The 23,989-nt window shown below is 61.8% G+C and overlaps 1 protein-coding gene across 4 annotated transcripts in view; it reads left to right on the plus strand.

The window, feature by feature from the left end:
• Positions 1-23,989, plus strand: part of VAV2 (vav guanine nucleotide exchange factor 2) — a 320,676-nt gene that overhangs the window by 235,898 nt on the left and 60,789 nt on the right. For all 4 annotated transcript variants that reach the window (XM_065928065.1, XM_065928061.1, XM_065928062.1 and 1 more), the window contains exons 3-4: positions 3,326-3,384; positions 21,446-21,514. In XM_065928065.1, coding sequence (XP_065784137.1) covers positions 3,326-3,384; positions 21,446-21,514 — 128 coding nt within the window. The remainder of the gene's footprint in view (positions 1-3,325; positions 3,385-21,445; positions 21,515-23,989) is intronic.

Here is a 23,989-nt window from a genome sequence, read left to right on the forward strand (position 1 = left end):
ATCGAGTCCAGCAGTCTCACGGGAGGGGTGCACTCGTCCCCATTTCACAGATGGGCAGACTGAGGCCAGTGGCCGGATGTGAACCCAGGACGGTGCAGGCTCTTCCCCACCAGCAGGCCATCTGACTGCAGCCCAGACCCCTCCAGTCCCCGCCGCCCCCACCTCGCCCCACGCCTGCTCCGTGGAGGGGCACCCTCTGGGCTGGGCCTGGGAGTCTCCATTCTCTAGCTCCTCCCACAAACGCAAGGAAGCCGACTGGCCAGCGGTATCTGGGAGTCTATTTGCCTGGATGCAGGCTGGTGGGGTCCCGCCTCGGGGCCCGAGCAGTCCACGCCTGGTGGGGCCCAGCGAGACTGCCATCCAGGGTCCAGGCCTCAGGCCCCGGGCTCTGCGCTGTCAGAACCATTCTTAGTCCTTCACCAAGTGGAGGGGCTGAAACACTGAAGCTCACGGTCGAGGCAGGAGGTAGACGCGCAAACAGCACGGACATCCGCGGCTTTGGGGAGCTGGCCGTGCGGGTGTCCGCTCCCGGCACGACTGGTCCCCGTGGGCACGCACCCTCCTCCCTCTGATTCCCTGCCTGGCCTCTGCACACACGGTCCTCTGCTCGCCTGGGGCTGAGGCTCCGTGGGCCCCGCGGGACTGCTGAGCCCGCGAGTCTGAGCCTGTTGTGTGGAGGGAGGGGGGAGGAGGGCAGGACGAGCAGGTGTGCGTCTTTTCACTCGTTATCAAGGATGCAGACAAGAAGGGGAGATAGAAGACGGGGAAATGTCATCCTTTGACATTTGTTTTCAGAGGAGCTGGCAGGGACTGTGAGCTGGGAGGTTTTTGATCATCGTGGGAGAGGGAGGCCTGTGGGGAAGCCCAGCTCTCACCCCAAGGGTGGGGAAGGCACCGGCCAGAGATGCCTCCGGGAGCCGCTAGGGTGCTCCGTGACACCTGCTCCCTAACCTTTCACTGGGGCCCCGCCCCTCATCTGACCCCGCGGCTCTCGGGTCTGCTCCCTGCATCCCTTGCCCTGGTCCCCCCAGGTGAGACCTGAGGTTTCCCTTTCTGCACAGATGCGCAGGACGGACCAGCAAGGGACAGGCGCCCCAGGCAGAGCTGGGACGGCTAAGCCCGGTGAAGGAGCTGGCCCCGTCTGGTGACCGGAATCCGGAGCCCTTCAGTAACCGCTGGTGACAGGCTCCAGCCTGGAGCAGAGCGGCTGAGAGCTCAGGGCCGAGCCTTGCGGGGGTCGCGGCAGCTGCAGAAGCTGTTCTGTCCCCTGAGCCTGGGGACCCGCAGACACACGGACCCGTCTCCTGGCCTGGGCTTGCTCACCGGTGGCAGCTGCCCGCTGTTCTGGGCTCTGCCCGTAGGAGATGCAGCCCCGACCCCAGGTCAGCAGACAGACTTCGTCTCCCGAGCCAATGCTGACTGGTTGCTGGTGTCTTGTTTGGACTCTGCAAGGAGGATCCTAAGTTCTGTCTGGCTCCGGGCGGAGGAGTGCAGCAGTTGACTAGTGATGTCTGCCATGGTAGGCATAGGCGTGGGGTGGCACGTGTGCCCTCCAGTTGCCAAACCCTTGGGCCCCGACCCTTCCAGCATTCTGTCTAGTGACTGTAAGGACATCGCGCAATATTGCTTTAATTTTTGTTCTTCCTAAATATTTAGAGCCCTTAAAAGCCAAGAATAACAGCAGAAGCCAAGTCGCTCATTATTTGTGAAAGGCCTCTTGGCGCGCCCAAGTGTGGGGGCCCCCGGCTGGGCCAGCTGCACAATCAGCCCATTGAGTCTTGTCTGGGGAAACACAGAGGAGCCCTGTTGCTCCTCGGACTCACGACTTCCGTGCGAGCCGGCCCCTGAAACAGAACACCTCCCGGAAGTCAGCGCACAGCGCTTGGCTTGTTGGGCGAGTCCACCGTCTCGCCGGCTGAGAAAGGGCCCTTCTGTACACTGCGGGGTTCTCTCCCCGCTTTTAAAAACTTGCCGCGGGACGGACAGCCGCCTCACAGGAGGTCCGAGACGCGTGTCCCGGGTGGGGCTTTGGGGAGGTGACCTGGCCTCGGGTTTCCCGTGTCCCACGTGTGCACGGCCGGCCTCAGGGGTGTGAGGATTCGCTGGGATGACGCACATAAAAGGCTGATTTGGCTCGGTTTCTGGGGCACCAGCGCCCAGCAGAGGGTGTCTGTGATTTTAGCAGTGGTCATGACAGGCCGTGTTCACATGCCCTGGCCTCAGACACACGTGTGCGTGGACACACGTGCACACACACACACCCGTGCACACGCAGCGGGCTCTCAGAGTCGAGACCTGTCTCTCTGCCTCCTAGGTGTGTGGTCTCACCCACCGTCGGCAGGCTCCCCGCCGGTCCCGCCGGGAATTGTGAGCAGCTCGTGTGACCCGCGAATCACGCTCGAGCGTGTAACACTCTGTGTTCGGGTCAGCCGCGCTGTCGCCTGGCCCCGTTTCCCCGTGACCGTCTCTGGAGCCTCGTCCTTGCTTGCCCTGGTCATGGGAAGATCTGTGGGTTGGCCGTGTTGAGGCCTCTGAGGCTGGGGGCCGGGTGGGTCCTGTGTGTCTGGAGGGGGCTGGTCACAGGGCAGGGCCGGGGCGGGCTGGGGCAGGGACCCCAGGACCTCGGCACATCTGTCCACCCAGGGAGAGCCTCCGGGGATGCCCTTGTGCAGTCTGAACCTGGGGGTCTTTGTTTTGCATCTACACCCTGACCCTCTAGCTAGCTGGGCATCTGTTTAAATGGTTCCTACGGAAAGACTGGAGGGGCTGGAAGGGAAGGGAGCGCTACGCTGGGATGTTTGCCTCTACGCTGCGCTCTGGGCTGTTGTGTGACTTTGGGCGAGTCACTTGACGTCTCTGCGTCTCTGTCTCCCCACCTGTGAGATGGGTCGACACCCACCGTGGACAGGAGTTATTGTTAAACCACGTGGTGCCTTCCAGAGCCGGAGCCTGGGCGGAGCTGCTGTGGTTGTGATGTGTGTGCACACCTGGGGTGGCCCGGATGGGGCAGACCCTCTCCTGGGGGAGAGGAGAGCGGGACTCAGAGAGTGGCTGGGGGCAGGAGACGGCAGAGGGGCTGTGGGCCCAGGCCGGGCGCACACGGCTCTCAGCAGACGTTAGTGCCGTGAGACGGCGCATCCTGCCCGACAAATGCAAAGCAGGTGTCTTGCCTAAAAGCATCCTATGCTCTGCTTTTTTTTTTCTTGAGATGAAAAGTGCTTTAGTAACTGGTCTCAATATCTACAAAACACTTCATTACTGTTTCTTGATGACTTCCGGCTTTCTCGTGGAATTACAGAAGTGTCTTTTCGTCTCCCCCTCCCAGGTCATCTCTGCCGTGTCAAGACTCTCGCTGCACAACTTGGCTCAGAACAAAGGGATCAGGTGAGCTTCACTGAGCGCGCAGCAGGGCGCCCACCTCTTCGTCCTCCTCTGGCCCCCGCGTGCCCTGTCACAGATACTGGGGTTTTGAACAGATACCCTCGGCCCGTGTCTTTCTCATGAGTTTTCAGCGTGTTGTCAGGTTGCCTGTTGGCGGAGGCTGGAAGGGGTGGGGAGGGTGGGCGAGGCTTTAGCTCACACCCGGGAAATCTTGCAAGCCTGTTACTGATGGCTGCAAAATCTCTTTCGATTTAGGTAATGAGATCAGCAAATTAATCCTTTCACAGATCATCGCCTACCTAAATGCCCTCTCCACAGTTCTGCTGGGTTCTGCCTCCAGTGAAGTAGCGATGTTTGTTTGTGGAGATGGGGCTGAGCCGGGGGCCTGCCTGCCTGTGGCTGTGGCCCCCCTGGCAGGAATCGCCCCACTATCGGCTTTAATTCTGCTCGGATTTGCAGAGAGTTCCATGGCCCTGGGGTCTGATCTCTGACACACGGATGTTGGGGGGCGGAGGGCCCTGGGACTGAGGGGGCAGAGGCGTCTGGGGGGATGGGGGTGCCAGCCACAGGGGGCAGGGGAGGGCAGCCCCGGGTGAGACGTGGTCATTGCAGATCCCGACCCTCAGAGCGGGGTCAGGGAGACCGGGTTCCACACTCGGGGACGATGCCTCCCTCGGTGTCCCTGGGTCGTGGGCCAGCAGGGTGGGAGTGAGAGGGTTGGGAGGGCAGAGACGGCTCCTGAGGGCAGAGGGGCTGGGGGGTCTCGCCTGGGTGGGTACCGGCGACTTTGTGAGAGAGGTTCAACTCGGGAGGGGGCTCCCCCCCGGTGTTGTCATCGGGTCCCTGCACACTCATGGACTGGGGGTCCCAAAACCAGGATGTCTCCTGCAACAGGGCCCTTGGTGGGGTTATTTGCCCAGGTCCAAAGAGTCATGGGAACAGATGCACATATCAGGGAACCCACCCAGAAGCTATTTTCCTGTTGAGTTCTCCAAAGACTCAGAAGTTTCACTGAATTGAGTTTTTTTTTAAATGTCAGATGGATGACAGGCTGTTTTAAAATGCTGTTGCGCTGCTATTAAACACAGAGTCGAGAATATTTATAACACGGTTAGGCTGTGAAGAGTAAGGTTAGGATGAAACCCCTGTACCACCACCCGGCCCACGTTCCAGAACGTTGCTCTGCCTGTGAGGCCCCCAGCTGCGTGGATTGGTTTCCAGTATAGCTTTCGTCTGTAACAGGGATAGTTTAAAAATGTGTAGTTTAAAAAAGTGAGTCGTTGCCGGATACACAGACAGTTCGTGGGTTTTCTTGTTTGTGTTTTTCCCAGGCTCTTTGCCCCACTGGCCGGGACGAGAGGCTGCGTTCCGGGGGCCTCCCCCGGTCCAGCGTGTCCGCCACCTACCTGTGTGCGTGTAGGCAGGAACGGAGTTCGTGCCGCAGAAGTCAGTCATTTTATCCGCTTTGTCGTGTGACTCGAGAGTGCGATCTCTTCTCTCCGTCTCATAAACGTCCTCCCGGTCGGGGGCCCGGTGTCGGGGAGCCCAGGGGTGCTCCTGGGGCGGATGAGACAGTGGCTTTGCTCGGGTGCGGTCCTGCGCTGGGCTGAGCGCAGCACCAGGCTCCCCACGCCCTGCCCCGGGGCAAGAGGCCGGTGACCGAGGCCGTGACTGCCTTGTCTGTTGGCTTCCGGAGCCTCGGGTTCCCTGGGGCTGAGAGTTGGCCAGGGAGTCTGCCGGTGGCTTAGAAAGTGGTGAGGGGCCTGAGAGTGTGCCGTTGACCTCTGCGCAGCGTGGAGGCCCCTGGGGGGCCGGGCGGCCCCCTGACCCCTCCGCCCCACAGTCCCAGGGCCCCTGCCCCACGACACAGGTGCCTCCCTGCCGCTCCTGCGCTGGGTGGGCAGAGGCCAGCTCTCCGAGGCTGGCCGGTGGGCTTGGAAACGCGCCTCCTTCCCTCTGTCTTCCGGGCAGTATGTGGGCACAGCGGCCCCCCTGCTGGGGAATGAAGACCCCAGCCCCTCGGGCGACGGTGAACCGAGAGCGCGGCGGTCCAGCCTGCGGAGCGGGTGAGAGCCGGCTCCAGTCTGGTGGGCTGCGCGCCTCGTGTGGGCGGCTCCTCGCAGAGCCGGTGGGAGCGGGGGAACCCAGGGGGCGCCCCAGGGTTCATTCTCGAGGCTGAGCCCGAGGTCCTGCAGGCGCTGGCCCGCAGGAGGGCTCAGTACCGTCCCAGTTTGTTGTAATGACGTCACAGGGCCTGTCGGGGCCCCGGGACACCTTTGGGCCTGATGACTCACGGAACTCAGCTAAGCTGTTATCCTCAGGGTTCTGGCCTGTTACAGCGAAAGGAGGCAGGTCCAGATCAGCAGATGGAAAAGGCACCTAGACGGGAGTCCAGGAGAGACGCAGCACAGACTTCCGGGTCTCCTCTCCCCAAGGGCTTGCGTGGACCGTGCTTAATTCTCCCAGAATGATGTGTGACATCATAGATGGGGATTGCCAGCCAGGGAGGCCCCTTGAGCTTTGGTGCCCTGGTTCTCATTGGGTGTGGGTCGTGTAGACACGGCTGACTGCCCCTGTTGGGGTGACTTTAGCTTCCAGCCCCTGCACTGGTCCAGCTGATACTGTGGGCCTGAGGTTCCCCATAAACCCCGTCATTTCACAGACCCTCTGGCCTGGCCTGGGGCCCCCCGAGGTAGACAGAGATGCTGTAATCAGCAGGACGTCCCAAGGCTCAGAGGTCCCTCTCGGGAGCCAGGCCAAGGGCCTGACCTTTCTTGGACACGCAGGGTGTGGGCAGCCTGGGGTTGCTGCGTTAACCCTCTGTTGCACATGGGGAGGGAGGTGAGGGGCTTGGGAAGGTGTTTGCGGACCAAAGGCGGGGACGGGACCTGCTGACCGGAGCCCAGCTCGCCTGTCTCCTCCTCGCCCTTGTCGCTGAACGTGCCCCGGGCCCCATCTCACCCGGCCTTTCTCCCTCCCTGTCTGAGCTCCAGTCCAGAACTTTCCCGGGGTCCTTCCCCTTCGTGGCGCCCAGGGACAGGACCTCCGGCACACCCCGCAGCTCACCCTCCCTGGGCCTGGGAGGTGGGCTCCGGCCGCTCCGGAGCCGAACGCCTTTGAGCAGCTCCGTGCAGGCCGAGGGTTTCACAGGCGATGTGTCGGCCTGGAGCCAGCAGCACTCACACAGAACCCTGACTGTGCTCTCCGTTTGAGAGCAGTTCATGGTGTCGGTAATTAGCAAGAGGGGTTCCTCTAGCCAGACTCTTCTGTTTTAAAAACCCGCAGACGGAGCCCACAGCCCTGACGAACCTCTCCCGCGTTTCTTTCATGCCTGGAGAGGAGCCCAACGCGCTCCTTTAAAAAATGATCATTTTCACAACTCTTGCTCTGTGCATCATGAGCTGATCTCCCACAAAAGCCCCAGTTATGCTTCTCAGGGGCTGATGAATAGGAGGCTTAATCTAGGAGCCCCACCGCGGTGCCGGCTGGGGGAGCAGGAGTGATGGCGGGGGGCTCTGGGGAGTCATCCAGCCCCGTGTGTGGGGATGGGGGTCCTTGTCACAGCTGGAGCTGGCCCTCCAGATTGAAGGATGTCCTGTTTGGGGGTCGTCACGGCTCTGAATGCCTGGGAAGGAGGAGATGGCAAAGGACCCTCTCTGGGCCTGAAGTCGAACGGTGAGACAGGGTGCCCTCAGCCCTTGGAGGTCTCATCTCTCAGCCCCTGCTTGCCGAGTGGTCTTAGGCAGGGGTATTCTTGGAGCCTCTGTCTCTTCTGTGGGCTGGGGAGGGTCCCCCTGCCGCCCAAGGTTGCCGTGAGCCTGCACCCTGTGCAGCGTGATTAGTGCTGCCCTGGATGCTGTGTGGCCACACACGGGCTGCCGGCCTCGCGATGGGCTGAAAGATGGCCCTGAAAGACACACCCACCTCCTAGCCCCTAGACCCTGTGTGACTGGGAAAAGGTTCTCTGCAGGTGAAGTTTTATACACGGAATTTTACCTGTAAACGTAAGGAGGAGGCAGGAGGGTCAGAGTCAGAGGAAGGAGACGTGATGACAAGCGGAGGTTGGAGGGGTGTGGCCACGAGCCGGGGAGTGCGGGTCATCTTAAAGCTGTGAAAGGACCAGGTTCTCCCCTGGTGCTCCCGGAAGGAGCCGGCCCTGCCAACCCCTTGATCTGAGTCCATGAGATGCACTGTAGACTCCTGACATCCAGATCCGCAAGGTAGTAAACCCGAGCTGTTTGAGGCACTTTTGTGAGAGCAGCGCTGGGGAGGCCGGTGGACGTGGGCCTGAGGATCCGGTGTGAGGCCGGCGTGGGGCGCAGGGCGTGGGCCTCTGCACCCACCCCCGTGGGGTCGGCATGGTGGGCTCGGCTCTGGGTCCTCAGGGGACGCGAGCGCTCCTGCAAGCCGGGACCAGTCTCCATCCCTGACTCTCTGGTCCTCACCCTGCCCAGCCCCTCTCTCCTGCTCTCTGGCTTTTTACTGAATTGCAGAAAAATTCACGTAACATACGTTTCATCCCTTTGAGGGGTGTATCTTGCTGTTCGCGCATTCACCCCCTTCCCTCCCCACCGCCCCGAGTCTCATTCCCAAGCATGTCACACCCGGATGTAGGATCTCACCTGCTGGGGCAGTGGCCCCCGTAGGGTTCCCCACCCTTCGGGGGTGCGGGGGGCTCCATAGAAGGTTCTAGAAGGGAGGAGTAGCAGGGAGGGAGCTCCTGTCTGGAAGGCCTTGGAGGAGGTGAGGTGAGGGTGGGGGAGGAGGGGCCGTCAGGCCTGGTCAGTTTTGTTTCAAGGCTCCCATCTGAGGCCGTCACAGGGCGGGTGGGGGGAGCCTTATGCCTCAGAGGGGCCGCACTGTGAGGTGGGCCCCCCGCCCCCCGGCGGGGGCGGGGCTCTGCCTGGCCCGTCCCACCCCCTCAGGGGTCAGGGGATGGAGGTGGAGGATGGCGGGGGAGGGACGCGGGGAGGGAGGGGGACGCAGGGAGGGAGGGGGGACGGGGATGGGGGACACGGGGGCTCCTCCTCTAAAACCTCGCTGGCCCTGCCTGCATCTTGATCTAGGATCTCTGGCCTCCCAGCCCCGGGAGATTGAATTTCTGTTGTTTCAAGCCCAGGGTGTGGGTTTTGCGGAGAACAGAGCTCTGAGACAAGCGGGGGTCACCTCTGTGTGGGGGTGCAAAGCTGCCCCCTCTGAAAGCTGACCACATCCCACCCCACCCCTGACCTGGTCCTCACACAGCCCCTGTGGGTCAAGACTTGAAGGCCGAGGCGGAGGCCAGTGGCTGGCAGGGAGCTTGGGGTTCAGGGACCCGCGCCCCGGTTATCAGGGGCGGGAGGTGGACAGCGGCATCCTCACTGGCGGGTTCTGTGTCCCTGGCGGCGTTCAGTAGTGGGCTGAAAAAATGTCCACGTGCCCTGGAGCCCCTGCTCCCCCCACCCCCGGGTCTGTCCTCCCCTCGAGGGAGCGAAGATCACTTCACTGTGTAACAAGCAAAACAATCAAAGGCTGCCTTCTCAGCAAGCGTCTCCATGAAACATTTATCGGGCAGCTGTGTAACGTTACTGGCTCGTTTTCAGACACGGGGAGGGAAATCGCGTCATGCTTTGCGCTGGGATTTATCCGTGTGCGGAAGGCACATGAGGGTTATAGAAGAATGCTCTGAACAGAATGGATGTCCCAGTGCGGCCGGTGGTGAGGGGGATGTGACCCCCCGCCCAGCCCTGGGGCCCGGCCAGCCCTGCTCTCTGCTCCCAGCTGTGGCCGGTGGGAGGGACCAGCCCAAGTCTCTGCCACGTCAGGGGGCTGCCCAGGCCAACCAATCAGAGACGCTGCCTTGAGATACAGCATCATCAGCAAAAGGTTTTCCGGTGCTTTGGGTGCATCCAGTTACGGAATGTGAAGGCGGTGCTCGGACAAGTCTGAGGCCTGCTCATCTCATCATCAGAAGAGTGAAAGTGAACGTCGCTCAGTCGTGTCCGACCCTTTGCGACCCCAGGGACCATACAGTCCATGGAATTCTCCAGGCCAGAATGCCGGAGTGGGTGGCCTTTCCTTCTCCAGGGGATCTTCCCAACCCAGGGGTCGAACCCAGGTCTCCCGCATTGCAGGCAGATTCTTTGCCAGCAGAGCCACACGGGAAGCCCAAGAAAACTGGAGTGGGTAGCTTATCCCTTCTCCAGGGGATCTTCCCCATCCAGGGGTCGAACCAGGGTCTCCTGCATTGGAGGCGGATTCTTTACCAACTGAGCTATATCAGGGAGGCTACATCGGAAGAGGGGCTTTGGTAACAGAGGGACACTCCCGCCTTGGGTCGCTGGGCTGTCCTTCTCACCGCGGGGCTCACTGTGGGGCTGCTGCGGTCGGCGCGGGCCAGGATGGGCAGTGCCAGGCAAGAGCCCCTGAGGCTTGCTGGCTTGCCACAGGGAATGTGTGGGTGGGCGGTGACCCCCTCTGTGCCACTTGCCCCAAAGCCAGGCTGACAGATGGCGCTCTGCTGGAGCAGAGGGGCAGCTGTGGCCGGGAAAGGAGACCCAGCAGGTCACCCACGGGCTCCTGCAGCCTCCGCCCCGCCAGCGAAGCTGGGACGTCCGGGTGCCAGAGCTCACCCTGCCTCCCAGTATGACAGTGCTGAGTGGGTGCTGCTGGGTCCCATTCTCGAGATGGGGAGACTGAGGCTGAGAGGCTGAGGGGCTGGCCTGAGGTCAGGTGCTGAGGGAGAGGTGGAGGGAACCCAGCCCCACCCGGCTGCCTCCGAGGGGTCGCCACCCTGTCCAGCCTTCGGCCCGTGAGCCTGTGTGGCCCAGGCCTGCCCGCCGCCTGCCCGACTCCCTCACCTCCGGCCCCACGCTTGCGTCCGGGGTGACCACCAGCACATGCCGTGCGTTTTCAGGCAACTTGTAGCAGTATTTTGACAGGAGAGAGGGGACTCTTAAAATGAACCATCTGGCTTCTCTTTTCATTCCTTATTTAGGCCCTGTTGGTTATCATTCCGCCTCCTTTTATTTTTGGACTTCCATGGTGGCTCAGACGGTAAAGCGTCTGCCTACAGTGTGGGAGACCTGGGTACGATCCCTGGGTCGGGAAGATCCCTGGAGAAGGAAATGGCAACCCACTCCAGTATTCTTGTCTAGAAAATCCCATGGACTGAGGATCCTGGTAGGCTATAGTCCATGGGGTCGCAAAGAGTCGGACACGACTGAGTGAATTAATTTTCCTTTTATTTTTATGGATTCATTCATTTAGCTTTAAATTGTTTTTAATTCTCACAAGCTTGATATTTGGTGCCCAAGCTAGACCCTTCTAGCTCGCGGAGCGCAAGGAAGCCTGTGACCACCTGCTGCTCCCCTCCGTCCTGCCCCCGCGGCCCCGACAGTAGGAGACCACTGCCCTCCACTTCCTACCTTCTATCCCCGGGGTCCTGTGAGCTTGCTGCTTTTGCTTGCTCAGTCACTCAGTCGTGTCCGACTCTGTGACCCCATGGACCGCAGCACGCCAGGCCTCCCTCTCCATCACCAACTCCCGGAGTTCCCTCAAACTCATGTCCATCGAGTCAGTGATGCCATCCAGCCATCTCGTCCTCTGTCGTCCCCTTCTCCTCCCGCCTTCAGTGTCTCCCAGCATCGGGGTCTTTTCCAGTGAGTCAGCTCTTCACATCAGGTGGCCAAAGTATTGGAGCTTCAGCTTCAGCATCAGTCCTTCCAATGAATAGTCATGGTTGATTCCCTTTAGGATGGACTAGTTGGATCTCCTTGCAGTTCAAGGGACTCTCAAGAGTCTTCTCCAACACCACAGTTCAAAGGTATCAATTCTTTGGTGCTCAGCTTTCTCGGTGGTCCAACTCTCATATTCATACATGACCACTGGAAAAACCATAGCCTTGACAGGATGGCCTTTTGTCAGCAAAGCGATGTCTCTGCTTTTTAATATGCTGTCTAGGTTTCTAATAGCTTTTCTTACAAGGGGCAAGTGTTTTTTAATTTCATGTCACCATCTGCAGTGAATTTGGAGCCCAAGAAAATACAGTCTGTCCCTGTTTCCACTGTTTCCCCATCTAGTTGCCATGAAGTGATGGGACCGGATGCCATGATCGTAGTTTTTTGAATGTTGAGCTTTAAGCCAACTTCTTCACTCTCTTCTGTCATCTTCATCAAGAGGCTCTTGGTTTTGCTGTATTTCGCTTGTGGTTTTGTTCAGTCCCTGCAGTTTCAGACCTTTAGGGCAGAGTCGCCAGCGGTGGGCTGACTCCTGGGAATCCCTGGTTTCACAGGTGCCACACGGGCAGCACGGCGCACAGTTCTGGGCTGTGGGGCACTCGGGCCTTTCTGGTGCTGCCCCTCTTCCTGCCCCCACCCCCGCCATCCTGGGGGCAGCGGCGACATGCATGGGGCCAAGTCTGCCCCAGGGCTCAGCTCACTGAGTGCTCTCCTGGACCCCGGGAATCGGGATTCAGCCCCACCCCCAGTCAGCTCTCCTGGACCCCGGGAATCGGGATTCAGCCCCACCCCCAGTCAGCTCTCCTGGACCCCGGGAATCGGGATTCTGCCCCACCCCCAGTCAGCTCTCCTGGACCCCGGGAATCGGGATTCTGCCCCACCCACACGGTCAGCTCTCCTGGACCCCGGGAATCGGGATTCTGCCCCACCCACACGGGTCAGCTCTCCTGGACCCCGGGAATCGGGATTCTGCCCCACCCACACGGGTCAGCTCTCCTGGACCCCGGGAATCGGGATTCAGCCCCACCCCCACAGTCAGCTCTCCTGGACCCCGGGAATCAGGATTCAGCCCCACCCCCACAGTCAGCTCTCCTGGACCCCGGGAATCGGGATTCAGCCCCACTTTGAGAGGAGACTGAGGCCGCGAGAGGGCTTCTCTGGCCCAGGGTCTCTGCCTGTTGGGGTAGAACTGGGACCCCACCTTCCCTTCCTCCCGCAGGAGTCAGCTGGGGGTCAGGGTTCTGGGGCCTGGGCCCGGCGTGTCTCCAGGTCCTTCTGGCTTCAGTCCCCAGCAGAGCTGGCCTCTGGGGGCTGGGGAGCAGCCTCAGGCCTCACTGCTGACCCTGGGGGCAGCTGGGGCCGTTTTCCCTGTGAGGTCCCCGGCCTAGCCCTGGAGGTCTGGCCTCCACGCCGCGATGCGGGCTGCTCAAGGCGCCGACCTGCTGTGGGCCCCGCCCTGCGTGGGCTTGGTGGCCGTGGGAGGCTGGGGGCGCTGCCGTCGAACACTCACAGGCCCCGCGCGTCTCTCCAGCTAGGGAGTCCAAGCAGCGGTCCGGGGGTGGGGTTTGGATGGGGTGGTTTCCAGGAGCACAGCCCGGAGGCCCATGCGGGTCTGATGAAAGCCGAGGCCGGGAGCCTGGCCCTGAGGCTTGGCCCGGCCCTCGGCCCTGCCGACTCCAAGGTGAGCAACCACCCGCAGGGCGGGACGGCTGGCCCGAGCGCAGTCCTCCCTGCCCAGGGCTGCCTCCAGACCCAGCACTGGCTCCGTGCGGAGGGCCGCAGCCCAGCTCTGTGCTCTCAAGTGGCCCAGCTGGACGCCGGGGCCCCTCGCCCAGGGTGAGGTGGACAGCGGTCCTGTGCTTGTTCTCACGGGAGCCCAGAGTGGCCTGGTGCCGGAGCGGCGGCCTGGCTGTGTGCACCTGCTGCGTGGCACCCTCTGAGGCTGGGCTCCGGGGGACCAGTGCTGCGGGTGGGCGAGCAGGGAGGCGTGGAGGTCCTCGCGTGCAAAGGTCCACGCCCCTCCCCGAGGAGCGGGCATGTGAGGCGGCTGAGCGGGAGGGGTGAGCGGAGCCAGGGTGGACGGGTCTGGGCGGCGGAGGCCCAGGCAGAAGCTCTGGGGAGGCGGGGAGGGGACGTGCTGGGTGTTCTGGTGTGGTCAAGAGGGGCGGGGCGGGGAGGAGGGTGGTGAGGGAGCGGTGGGCAGGGTGGGGGCCTGGGGTCTTGAATAGGACTGCCGGCCCAGACTGCCTTCTCCTCAGAGCCGGGCCTGCTCCGTCCGTCTCCGAGCCGCAGCTCCTGTCTCTCAGTCCCGGCCCCCTCTCCCTGCCCAGCGAGGCTGTGCCTGGGTGCCGTCCCCCAGCCGAGGGGGCTCTGGTCCCCGAGTGACCAGCGTGAGAGCTTCCTGTGCAGAGTCTGCCGGTGAGAACAGGGCTGCCCGAGGCCTTGGGCCGCGGGCTGGGAGGACAGGCTGGGGGTGGGCCGTGCGGGCTGCGACTCTGGGAAGCCCCCCGCTGCCTGCGTGGGCTCCCGTTCTCTGATGGCCCTTTCCAGGGCATTCTATCCAGGCGGGGCCGTGGCAGGTCGCCGGGATTTCCTGCCTAGGCCAAGCAGGTATCCCCTGGGAAGAGGTCAAAAGGTCGTGAAAGGAAAACAGCCTAGTGGCCGCAGGGGCTAGGCCCTGCTTGTGGGGGGAGATGGCCCTCGGACCCGCTGGCCTTTCTGCTGTGAAAGCCTGCCATTCGGAGAAGCGGACCAGAAAGTCAGACCTCTGTTCAGCCTCACGGCTGCTGAGAAACCGCGTTCCCTGTCTTAGCAGCAGCCGCAGGCCCCTCGCACCCCTGGCCCCGTACAGTGGGCTGTGGGAAAGCGTGCCCCGAGGTCAGCCTCTTCTGCCTCACTAGGGCTCTAGAAACAAGGGCCAGAACAGCCGGCTGGGCTCCAGAGGTGCACTCGGGTCTCCCCCGGTCGCCTGGAGCCGGCTGCACCTCCTCCCCACCCGCACCTTCGCTGGACCTGCCCCCGCTGAGGTCACAGGGGGACCCCAGGACCTCCTCCACCTGTGCCCACTTTGGCTTCAGGTCCTGGTCGTGGCCCCTGGGCCGGCCCATCGGTCACTCTGTCCCCCCGCCCTGCCCAGGTCCCGCCCCACCGGCCCTTAGGCTCCTCCCGGCTCGGCCCAGTCGCCCTGAGCCCCGCGTGCCCGAGTGTGCAGGGCGTGAGCGGCTCTGCCCACCTCTGCCCAGGCTGCCTCCTCCAGCCCCTGAATCTTGATCACACGCACCGTCACCCCTGCTTCCTCCTCCTCGTGCGCCAGGCCCCGTGGGGGCACGTGCACGCTCGTGTCATTGTGTGTAGAGGCAGGCGGTGTACCCCCATTTTACAGGCGCGGTCACCAAGGTCCCTGGGCAGACTCGGGCCAGGAAGCGTAAGGTGCGGCCAATTCCAGCCCCCGTCTGTCTGAAGCGAGGCCGGACTCTGAACCCAGGGCAGACGCTGCTCCCCGGGTCAGCTCCCTGCGCGAAGCTTGCCCAGCACCCCCCCTCCTCCCGCCTCTGGGCCTTTGCGGCCCCCAGCCCGGCGGCCCCGGGCGGCCTTGGCGGTGGGTGGGGAGGCGCCCTGCGCAGCACCCGTGCCAGGGCCCGTCTGTGGGTGCACGGCTGGCCGGGGGAGAACCGGATTTCATGCTTGTTTGGACAGCCGGGCTGTTTAGCTGGAGAGCTGTTTTTAATAAGAATCCCGGTGCTTCAAGGCCTCGCAGCCAATTAGCAGGCGGCACCCAGGTGACTTTTTGAATAATTAAACGGGCCTGTCGGGGCCTTCAGGCTGCAGTTTGATGTGCCTTTAAAGTCTGTCTCACTGCCGTTTCCCGGCAAACAGCTACCAGGCGGGTGTGGCCCGGCGCTCTGTGGCCGCGTGTCCCCTCCCCCAGCCCTCTGCTCACCCGCCACCTGCCTGGGCCCAGGGCGGGTGAGCTCCTAGGGCTCCCGGGTGATGCCAGTGCCGGAAACAGAGGCACCGCTGTCTGCACGGGCAGGACCGGGCGGCCGGCTCGTCCCGGTTTTAGCCCTGGAATTCCCGCATCCTCAGAGACTCCCTGTCCGGGGCGCGCTCGGCGTGGTCACCCCTGCAGGACACCCAGGCACCCCCAGGCCTCAGGCCATGAGCTGAGAAGCCGGGGCCCTGGCCCTTCTCTCAGATGCCCCCGGCCGGCCCGGGAGGACCAGGCATCTGCGGACGGTGCCGCTCTCTGATGCTGCCGGTAAACGCTGAGCTTGGAGGTCGCTTTGCAGGGAGCACTTTCCTGTGAGTCGCGTTTCCACGTTCCTGCCGCACATGCTCATCAAGGGACCGAGGGGGAAGAGCCATCTCGACCCGGATCACTTTCACCTGAAAAGTGGAACATAAACCCCGCGTCCTAGATTCTCCAAATGGCGCTGCCGGTCAGAGCCAAGCGCCGACCTGAGGCATAGCCTCACCTCCTGAATATGGACGTTGGTCCGTCGAGGTGACCGTCTTCCTCCAGAGCTCGGCGGGGGCAGTGGAAGACCCCGCGGTGGTGCTGACCCCGTGGGCCTAGGACAGGGCTGGAGGCTCCCGGGCGAGGGGCGCTTTCCACCTGGAACAGAAGCCCCGGAGGCCGCGAGGATGGTGCGGTCTGCCTGAGCCTGGGGCCCTGGACTTGGAGGTGGGCTCCTGGGATGAGCCCCGGAAGGGGAGGGAGGGTGACGGCCACTCAGGGGCCACGAGTCCCGGGTCTGAGAGGCTTCTATGTGTTGGCTTATTTAATCTTGACGGTGACGACCACCCCCATTCTACAGTAGGAAAGACTGAGGCTCAGAGAGGGAGAGGGCCCTGCTCAGGGTCACACGGCAAGGGGGGCCCCTGGGCTCGGAGGGCCTCTCATTGGCTCCTGGGTCGTTTGTTGTCCTGTGACCCAGCCCTGCTGCCCGCCGCACAGGGCTTCACTGTCCACACCCCACAGCGCTCCTGGGTCCCAGCTGGCATGCGCCTGTGTTCGCTGCCTTCAGGCTGGGACCCCGGAGCATCGGCTGCGCCCCCGCCCTGACCGCACGTCCCTCCCTCCCTGACCCACGGCTGCACACGTGGGCACTTTCCAGAGGCCCCGGCTTTCCAGCAGATTCTCAGGGAAGTCCTGCGGGCAAGGACCAGAGCCTGATTTATTGGTCCTGGAGCCACGATCACGCTGCGCCTTCTTTCTGAAGCAGGGACAGTGGCAGCCCCCGAGCCCGGCTCAGAGCGGGTGCCCGGAAACGGCCCAATGGATGAAGGATGGAGGGGGCGGCACGCCTGGGGCAGGGACCCTGTGCCCCAGTTCTCTGTTTGGGGGCCGGGGTGCCCACCCTCCTGCGGGTGCTCTGTTTTGGAGCCTTACTCCTCCAGCGGGGGACCGTCAGCCTCCGGCAGTGGGGCTGCCCCTCCGGCCAGGCTGGCCACAGCCGAGGTTGTGGACGTTGGCCTCAGGGCGGGAGGCGTAATTTGGGGGGCGTTGAAGCAGTGGCCCAAGCCTCTTACCCCCCCGGGAGGGCGGGGTGCTGGGTGGACTTGACGCTGCCCGACGCGTGGGCCTGGTAGGGTTTATGGGCCCCTGGCAGCTTTTCTGCTTCCGGCTCGGGCATCCCCTTAATTCCCTCAGGGATGTGAGTGGGAAACTTGGCTTCCCAGAAGCCGGGCACCAAGAAACGCGTCCTTAGGAAGGGTCTGACGGCGTCTGAGGGACCAGCACCCGCCCCTGCCGGCCTGGATGACCACACTCTGTGCCCTTCTGCCACACCCGATTCTCACCTCCTCCTTTTCAAGGAGAAATGAGTACGCCGTGAACATCGGCTGTCTGGTCAAGCGGAGGAGGGGGCAGTTGGGGGGGTCTGAGACAGAAGGATGGAGCCAGGCCTTCTTGCAAGCGACCCCAGAGTCACCCCTACTCCAGCCCCTCACAGGTTTGAAGTTCCAGCTGGAATGTGGCCCCAGAAGCGCCCTCTGTGCAGATGTGTCCCTGGGTGTGGAGTCAGGGTCAGCGCTGAAAAGTCACGGCTCAGGGCTGACTGGGGCACCTCTGCCCAGCTTCTCAGAGGTGCTTCTTGAAGATGCTCCCTTGCCTCTGATTCAGGGCTGCCGTTTGTTGTTTTCTGGGGGGAAACGCAGCTTGAGAATCAGTTCAGTTCCATCACTCAGTCATGTCTTTTCTCTTTGCGACCCCATGGACCGCAGCACGCCAGGCCTCCCTGTCCATCACCAACTCCCAGAGCTTACTCAAACTCATGTCCATTGAGTCGGTGATGCCATCCAACCATCTCATCCTCTGTGGTCCCCTTCTCCTCCCACCTTCAGTTTTTCCCAGCATCAGGGTCTTTTCCAGTGAGTCAGCTCTCCCCATCAGGTGGCCAAAGTATTGGAGTTTGAGTTTCAACATTGGTCCTTACAATGAATACCCAGGACTGATATCCTTTAGGATGGACTGGTTGGAGCTCCTTGCAGTCCAAGGGACTCTCAAGAGTCTTCTCCAACACCACAGTTCAAAAGCATCCATTCTTCGGCGCTCAGCTTTCTTTAGAGTTCAACTCACATCCATACATGACCACTGGGAAAACCGTAGCCCTGACTTGAGAACCATAGCTCGACAATGTCTGACATCTATTCCTCTGTCCACCCATCCACTCCCCAGCAAACCCACCCACCCACCTGTCCTCCTGGCCACCCATCCATCCTTCCACCCTTACCCACCTGCTCACTCACCTCTCTCTTCTGTCCATCAACCCACCTTGCCACCCCCTCCCACCCACTTGTTCTAGACACTCACCCATACATCCATCTGTCCATCCATCCATCCATCCATCCATTTGTCTTTTCATTCACCCCTTTATCCATCTATCCATCTGTGTCGCTACAGTGTCAGGCACTGTGCTCGGCAAAGTGGACCCAGGCTGAGAGCGCGGTCAAGTTTGCCCACCCGAGATACAGCTTGGATTGAGTCTTACAGGCTGCCAGGACCTGGGTGAGTGGGGTGGGCAGGGGGCTGGCGTCAGAGGGAAGAACACTCACAGAGGCTGGAGGTAGTGGGCACGTGGGGGCAGTGGGCAGAGTGGGGTTGAAGCAGGCCAGAGGGTCGGCAAGGGTCCCCTACCCCTGCCTCCCAGTCCCACCCCAGGGCTGGCCTCAGCAGCCGGGGCGCGTGGCCCCACCCGTCCCCGGCAGGCTGTCCGCCCCGCTCTCTCTGCCCACCATGGCTGCAGCCTGGCTTTGTTTGGCTGCGGCAGAAATTAATTGGATTTGCAGCCTCATTCTCAAGGGGATTTGTGGCCCCCAACAGGGATGTTGGAACAAAAGCAGGAAGCGTTTTGTGGACAGCGGGGTAGTTCTTCTGCCTTTAACATTCTTGTTTCATCTCTGTTTCATGGGACAGATGAAGGAGATGAAAAGAAGTGTAAACCTGGACACCGACAGAGACATGGAAAAGAGAACATATAAGAAAGTCACTCACAGACAGGATGGATTTTTTTTTTGAGACAAAACGTTTTGAAATTACTCCTCTATCTTCTTTTAGTGAGCACTAACTTCCTGTTTGTCTGGAAGGAAACAACATGCTGAAATATTCTGGGGCTCTTAGCCCTTAAGGAGGCTTCAGAAGTTACTTTTCTTGGGTGGCATTAACTGGCCTGGCTGAGAGGATGAGGGTGAACAGAAATAAGGAATAGCAGCTTCCAGGGTTGCGGTCCTACTAAGTGCAGAACAGTCCCCCATCTTACAGCCAGCCTTCACGACAACCCCATGAGGGGTTATTTCTTTTAAAAACTTTCTATTTTGTACTGGGGTAGGCATAGCCAGCTAACAGTGTTGTGACAGTTTCAGGGGAACAACGAAGGGACTCAGCCAGACGCACACGTGTAACCATTCTCCCCCAAAGCCGCCTCCCGTTCAGGCTGCCACGTAGCATTGAGCAGAGTTCCCTGTGCTGTAGAATAGGTCCTTGTTGGTCAGCCGTTTTACATACAGCAGTGCGCACAGGTCCCTAAAGGGGTGGCTTCTGCCTCCGCGTCCCAGGGGAAGAGAACTGAGACTTGAGAGGGCAAGTAGCTGGTCTAAGGTCACTCGGAGACCCGGCGGTGGACCTGGGGTTCAGGCCCCCCTGGTGTGCCTCACTCCGAAGACTTTCCTGTCCGAGGGAGTCGTGTGGCAGTCCAGTGGTTAGGACTCCACCCTGGGACCACAGCGGCCTGAACGAAGGTCCAGCACGCCACGGAGCAGGGCCAAGAGCAATATTTTTCAGTGAAAGATCAAAAGTAAAACAATGCGTTTCCTCTCCTAACCTGCCTGTGTCTCAGCTCACCTGGCAGAGCAGGTGGGTTTCATCTGAATGTCTCATCTGCTTTGAGAGCAGAGCCCTGTGTTGAGAGAGACTGTAAGGACTGGATACATACACAGGATTTCCCTCAAGGATGGGAGCACAGCGGTTGATCAGTGACGTCTGTCTGGGCATGCGAGGGTGAGAGGGGACGTGTGCGCCGTGGGTTTGCTGGCTCCCTGAGCTGGAAAGTGGAAAGCGTCATGATGCAGAGCACAGGTGCATGTTAGGAAATCGACATGGGGCTCGTGGAATAGTTACTTTGGCTGTGAGTACGGCCCCAGCATGGCGGCCTGTCTGAGTGTGTAAGGCCCTAACCCGGCCCACTTGGTCTCATCCAGCCTGTGCCCCTGACCCGGGCATGCCCCTGCTCCGGGAGGCGTCCTCGCCAGCCACACCCAGGGGTGAGCAGACGAGCTCTTTCTGCCAGAGAGTGGAGTGTACACAGCTGACAGGGTCCGTGCGAGGCTGGTCATGGCAGCAGGGTGTCCTGCTGGTTGGGGTGGGGCGGCGCTCCATCGCTGGGTCCTGCAGTCACATCTCAGCCTGGCCTGGAATGTTCTGTGATCAGTAGGGTGGGGGCTGGAACCGTCGGCCGTCGGGAGTCAGGAAACCAGAGCTCGGTTCCAGCACCCTGTCAACCACCTGTGATCTGGATTGGCTTCCAGTTCCTCTGTGTCGTGGAGGGATTTCCTGGCTGGGCCAGTGAGGGTCTCGGTCCTGCTGGGGCCACAGGCGTCTGATGGCCTGAGGCTCTCCCCATGACCTGGAGACACACATCTGTCCTCCTTCCTTCTTGTCACACGATGCCCAGTGGGGGATGCTGTTGTCATGGTGATGGGAGGGAGGAGGGGAGCCCATCTACAGAGAGGTCAGGCTGGGCTGTGTCACAAGCTGTCGCCAGGAAGCCGCAGGTGATGGGGACCCCTGCTCTGGCAGGTCTGCCTCGGGACCTCAGACACGGGGCCGTGCAGGTCTGTGATGGAGCTAGCCAGGACCTAGGTCTCCAGCTCACAGCTTGGTGGGCTCCGTGTGGCCCCCACCTCCTCCCGTCGCTTCTTCACTCGGATCACGCTGTGCTGTTTGCAGACCTGTCCCATTTTCTCCAGTTTGGGAGCTGGGAACACCTCCGTTCAGTCTCTGGATGGCGGTAGGGGGTGACAGATCTGGGGTTCACCCACCCTCCCCGAGAGGACGTCCTGCAGGTGGTGTGGCGCCTGTGTTCCCTCCCATGAGCCCGGCCGGGCCCAGGGCTCCGCATCACCTCCATCTCAGCCCCTGGGCAGCGTGGGCTGGCTCCACCCCCTTCCCGGGAGTCCGGCCCAGGTTCGTTCTGCAGAAGTGACAGATGTGGCCGAACCCCCGCTTTCCCTGCGAACGTCCTTTTCCTCCCCGTGAGTTCGCCTCCCACGGATTCCGAACTGCCCGAGGGGCCCCCTGTCTGCTGGTGAGGACCCTGCCGTGCCGCCCCCACCACGCTGGGAAGCTTTCTGACGCCCAGCCCCATCACCTACTCCTCCCAGGTGCATCGTAGGGTGACAGGGTTTGCAGGGACCCTGGGCATCCCCCAAACACAGAACTGGGAGATCTTCGTGGAAGAAATAAAGGGTCTGAAGTCCAGATAAGTCTGGGTTCCTACCCTGACCCCCGCTCCTAAACACAGGCTGTCATGCTCCACCACGAGGCACCCGGGGGAGCCCGGGTCCCCATGTCTGAGGCCCCCTGATGTGTGAAGGCAGGACCGTGACACGGATGGAAGCTTCCTGCATACCTGACCTGGTTCCCTCGTTCACCAGCAAGCGCTCCGGGGCCTGGACGGAAGGAGCGAGCTCCGCGGGGTCTGGGGCCAGGCCGGGCGTGGGGTCCTCCTGCTCGGCATCTCCACTTGGGGGGCCCTGTCTCACACGCTGTGTCACACACACCCTGTTTCCTTCCATGAGAGCAGACAGAAGGCAGAGACCCGCTCACACCCCCCTGTCTGTCTCCACAGGCCCTTCCCCTCGGAGGAGACGGCGGAGAATGATGAGGACGTGTACCGCAGCCTGGAGGAGCTGGCAGAGTAAGGAGCCGGCGGGGGGACGGGAGGGGAAAGGGGGGTAGGAAGCGGGCTCTCCCCGGGACGGGAGCAGGTCTTCACCCACGTTCCCGTGGTGACATGGCTGCAGCTTCCTCCCCAGGGCCGGGCGCGAGGAGGGCTGGTCTTTCGGTGCTGCCGTCGGGGTGGGGCTGGGCCCGCGCCTCCCTGGGCTGCCGAGGCTGTTCTGGGGAAGGAAGGTGCTTTTGCAGAAGCTGGGCCCCCAGGAGCTCAGGCCACGAGCAGGGGCGGCTGGTGATTCAGAGTTGTCTCCTGGCCCGACGCGGGCTGGGGCTGGACTGAGGCTCCAGGCTGGGGCCTCCTGGACCCGCTGGGGTGTCCCCGCTTCCGGAAGCCTTGGTCTGGCCTGCCTCTGCTCCCTCCTTGCCCCCTCCGAGGACTGCCTGGGCCGTCACATGCAGCCCACCCCAGCGTTGGTTTCACCCGAGGGATCCGAAGCCCTCCCCAGGGACTGGGTGGGGGTGGGGGTCTTCTGGAAGAGAGGCTTGGCTTCTGCGAGGTCGACGGTGGCCTGGTGCGGGGCCGTGTGGCCTGCGCCATGCGGCCGGTGGGGACTGAGGCGGAGAGGTGACGGGCTTGCCTGGGCCGTGGCGGGCCCACGGCCCTCAGGCCAGGCGACGACCTGCCGAGGGGGCTCGTCCCCGTTTGTCGGCAGGTATCCCTTTGTTCCCCGATAACCAGCCGCTGCTTCTGGGGAGCCTCGCGGCCTCGCTTGCCTGGATCTTACGGCTCAGACTGGGTGAGAGTCGTGATCATAGCGAGAGCGGGACGCCCTGTGCACTTGCTCTGTCGAGACCCCAGTTTGATGCCCCTTGACCATCCGGGCTGGCTCTGCGGATGTGGGGCCCGGGGACCCCAGGGGAGCCCCCTGCCCGGCGCTGAGTGTCAGGCCATTTCTCTGGAGTCACCCTCAAGCCAAAGTTGGGGGTCCGTGTCCTCTGGGAACATGCCTCAGGGGTCAGCAGAGGCTGCGGGTTCCAGGAGGGCGGGGCCCACCTTGTACAGCCTCCTGAGTGCCCGCCAGGCCCCCTGCTCAGCTGCTGCCCCCGGGGGTCCCTGCCTGGTCCCGGGGGCCTGTCCAGGTTTGAGGATTCCTGGGCGGTGTGTTGGGCGCACACCCGTTTCCTCCTTTCTCCCCCAGTTGCACTGCTGTCTGACCTCTCAGACCAACACACAGGATGGAATTCCTCCCACACGGAGAAGCCGGTGCGGGGGCCGGGTGGCTTTGCGCGGTTCAATAATGTTATTCCGTGACATTAAGAGTGAGCCTCCTTAATCCAATGAGTTCCGTATGGCGCCCGTTATTGCGAACGTAAATCATACGTTATAAGGAAGGGGGATGGATTTGAGTCTTTAACTTGCGGTTTGGTCCCAGAGGCTCCAGGTTAATAAATTTTTCATGCTTTCCCCGCCCCTCCTTCTTCTTTCATTGAAAATCAAGATTTCCTAGCGTCTTGTCTCTGTGGACTTGGGACTCATATTTATCCATTATGGCAATTTACATGACATAAACAGAAATGTCGTTTCTTACCTGGCCTCTCCTGGGGGAGGGGGCCGGGCGGCGACCTGGATCTGATGCCCAGCGGTGACGGGGAGCGAGGGGGTGACGTTTCCAGCAGAACTGGCTCATTCGTCCTTCTGGGCTCTGACCAGGTGTCAGAAAGGTTGACCACCTTGTGTCTCTAAGGGCCCTGCTGCTCTGCCAGGCCTCAGACGCTTCACAGCTGTTCAGAGAAAGTCCAGCTCTGGCTCCACGGGCGGCCGTAGCCCGGGGGAAGGTCTGGGGCCCCAGGGAGGGACCGCCAGGTGTGCGTGGGCCCAAGAACCCTTCCGTTCTGTCAGCGAGTCGTGTTCGCTCAGCCGCCAGCGGGTTACCGCGCGCTCTCAGGAACCATAAAGAGACAGGAATGCCACCCCTGCCTGATGGCCGTGGCAGCACGCTCCAGGAGAGGTCAAACACGAGCTGCCTGGCGATCGTTAACGTTCTAGTAGCTGCGTCAGAAAGAGAAAAAGAAACGGGAGGCTCAGTGGTAGAGAATCCGCCTGCCAATGCAGGAGACCTGGGTTCAGTCCCCGGGTCGGGAAGATCCCCTGGAGGAGGAAATGACAACCCACTCCAGCACTCTCGCCTGGGAAATCCCAGGGACAGAGGGGCCTGGCGGGCTACAGTCCATGGCGTCTTAGAGTCGGACACAACGGAGCGACTGAGCGCACATGATGACTTTTAAGAGTGTGCTGTTACTGAACCCAGTGTATCCAAAATATCCGCTAGTTCCACCCGTGGTCGTTGACGTAAGAGGTGGTTGATGTGATCCGGTCAGGCCGCTGGCCACGTTTGTGAGCTCACAGCCACGTGTGGCTTGTGGTCCCACGTGGGCAGCCCCAGGCTCGGAGGCACAGCAGCACTCTGCGGGCTCTATGTGAGCAGAGATTATGCTC

The sequence above is a fragment of the Muntiacus reevesi genome, chromosome 3, assembly GCF_963930625.1.
Source record: "Muntiacus reevesi chromosome 3, mMunRee1.1, whole genome shotgun sequence".
NCBI classification, from domain to species: domain Eukaryota; kingdom Metazoa; phylum Chordata; class Mammalia; order Artiodactyla; family Cervidae; genus Muntiacus; species Muntiacus reevesi.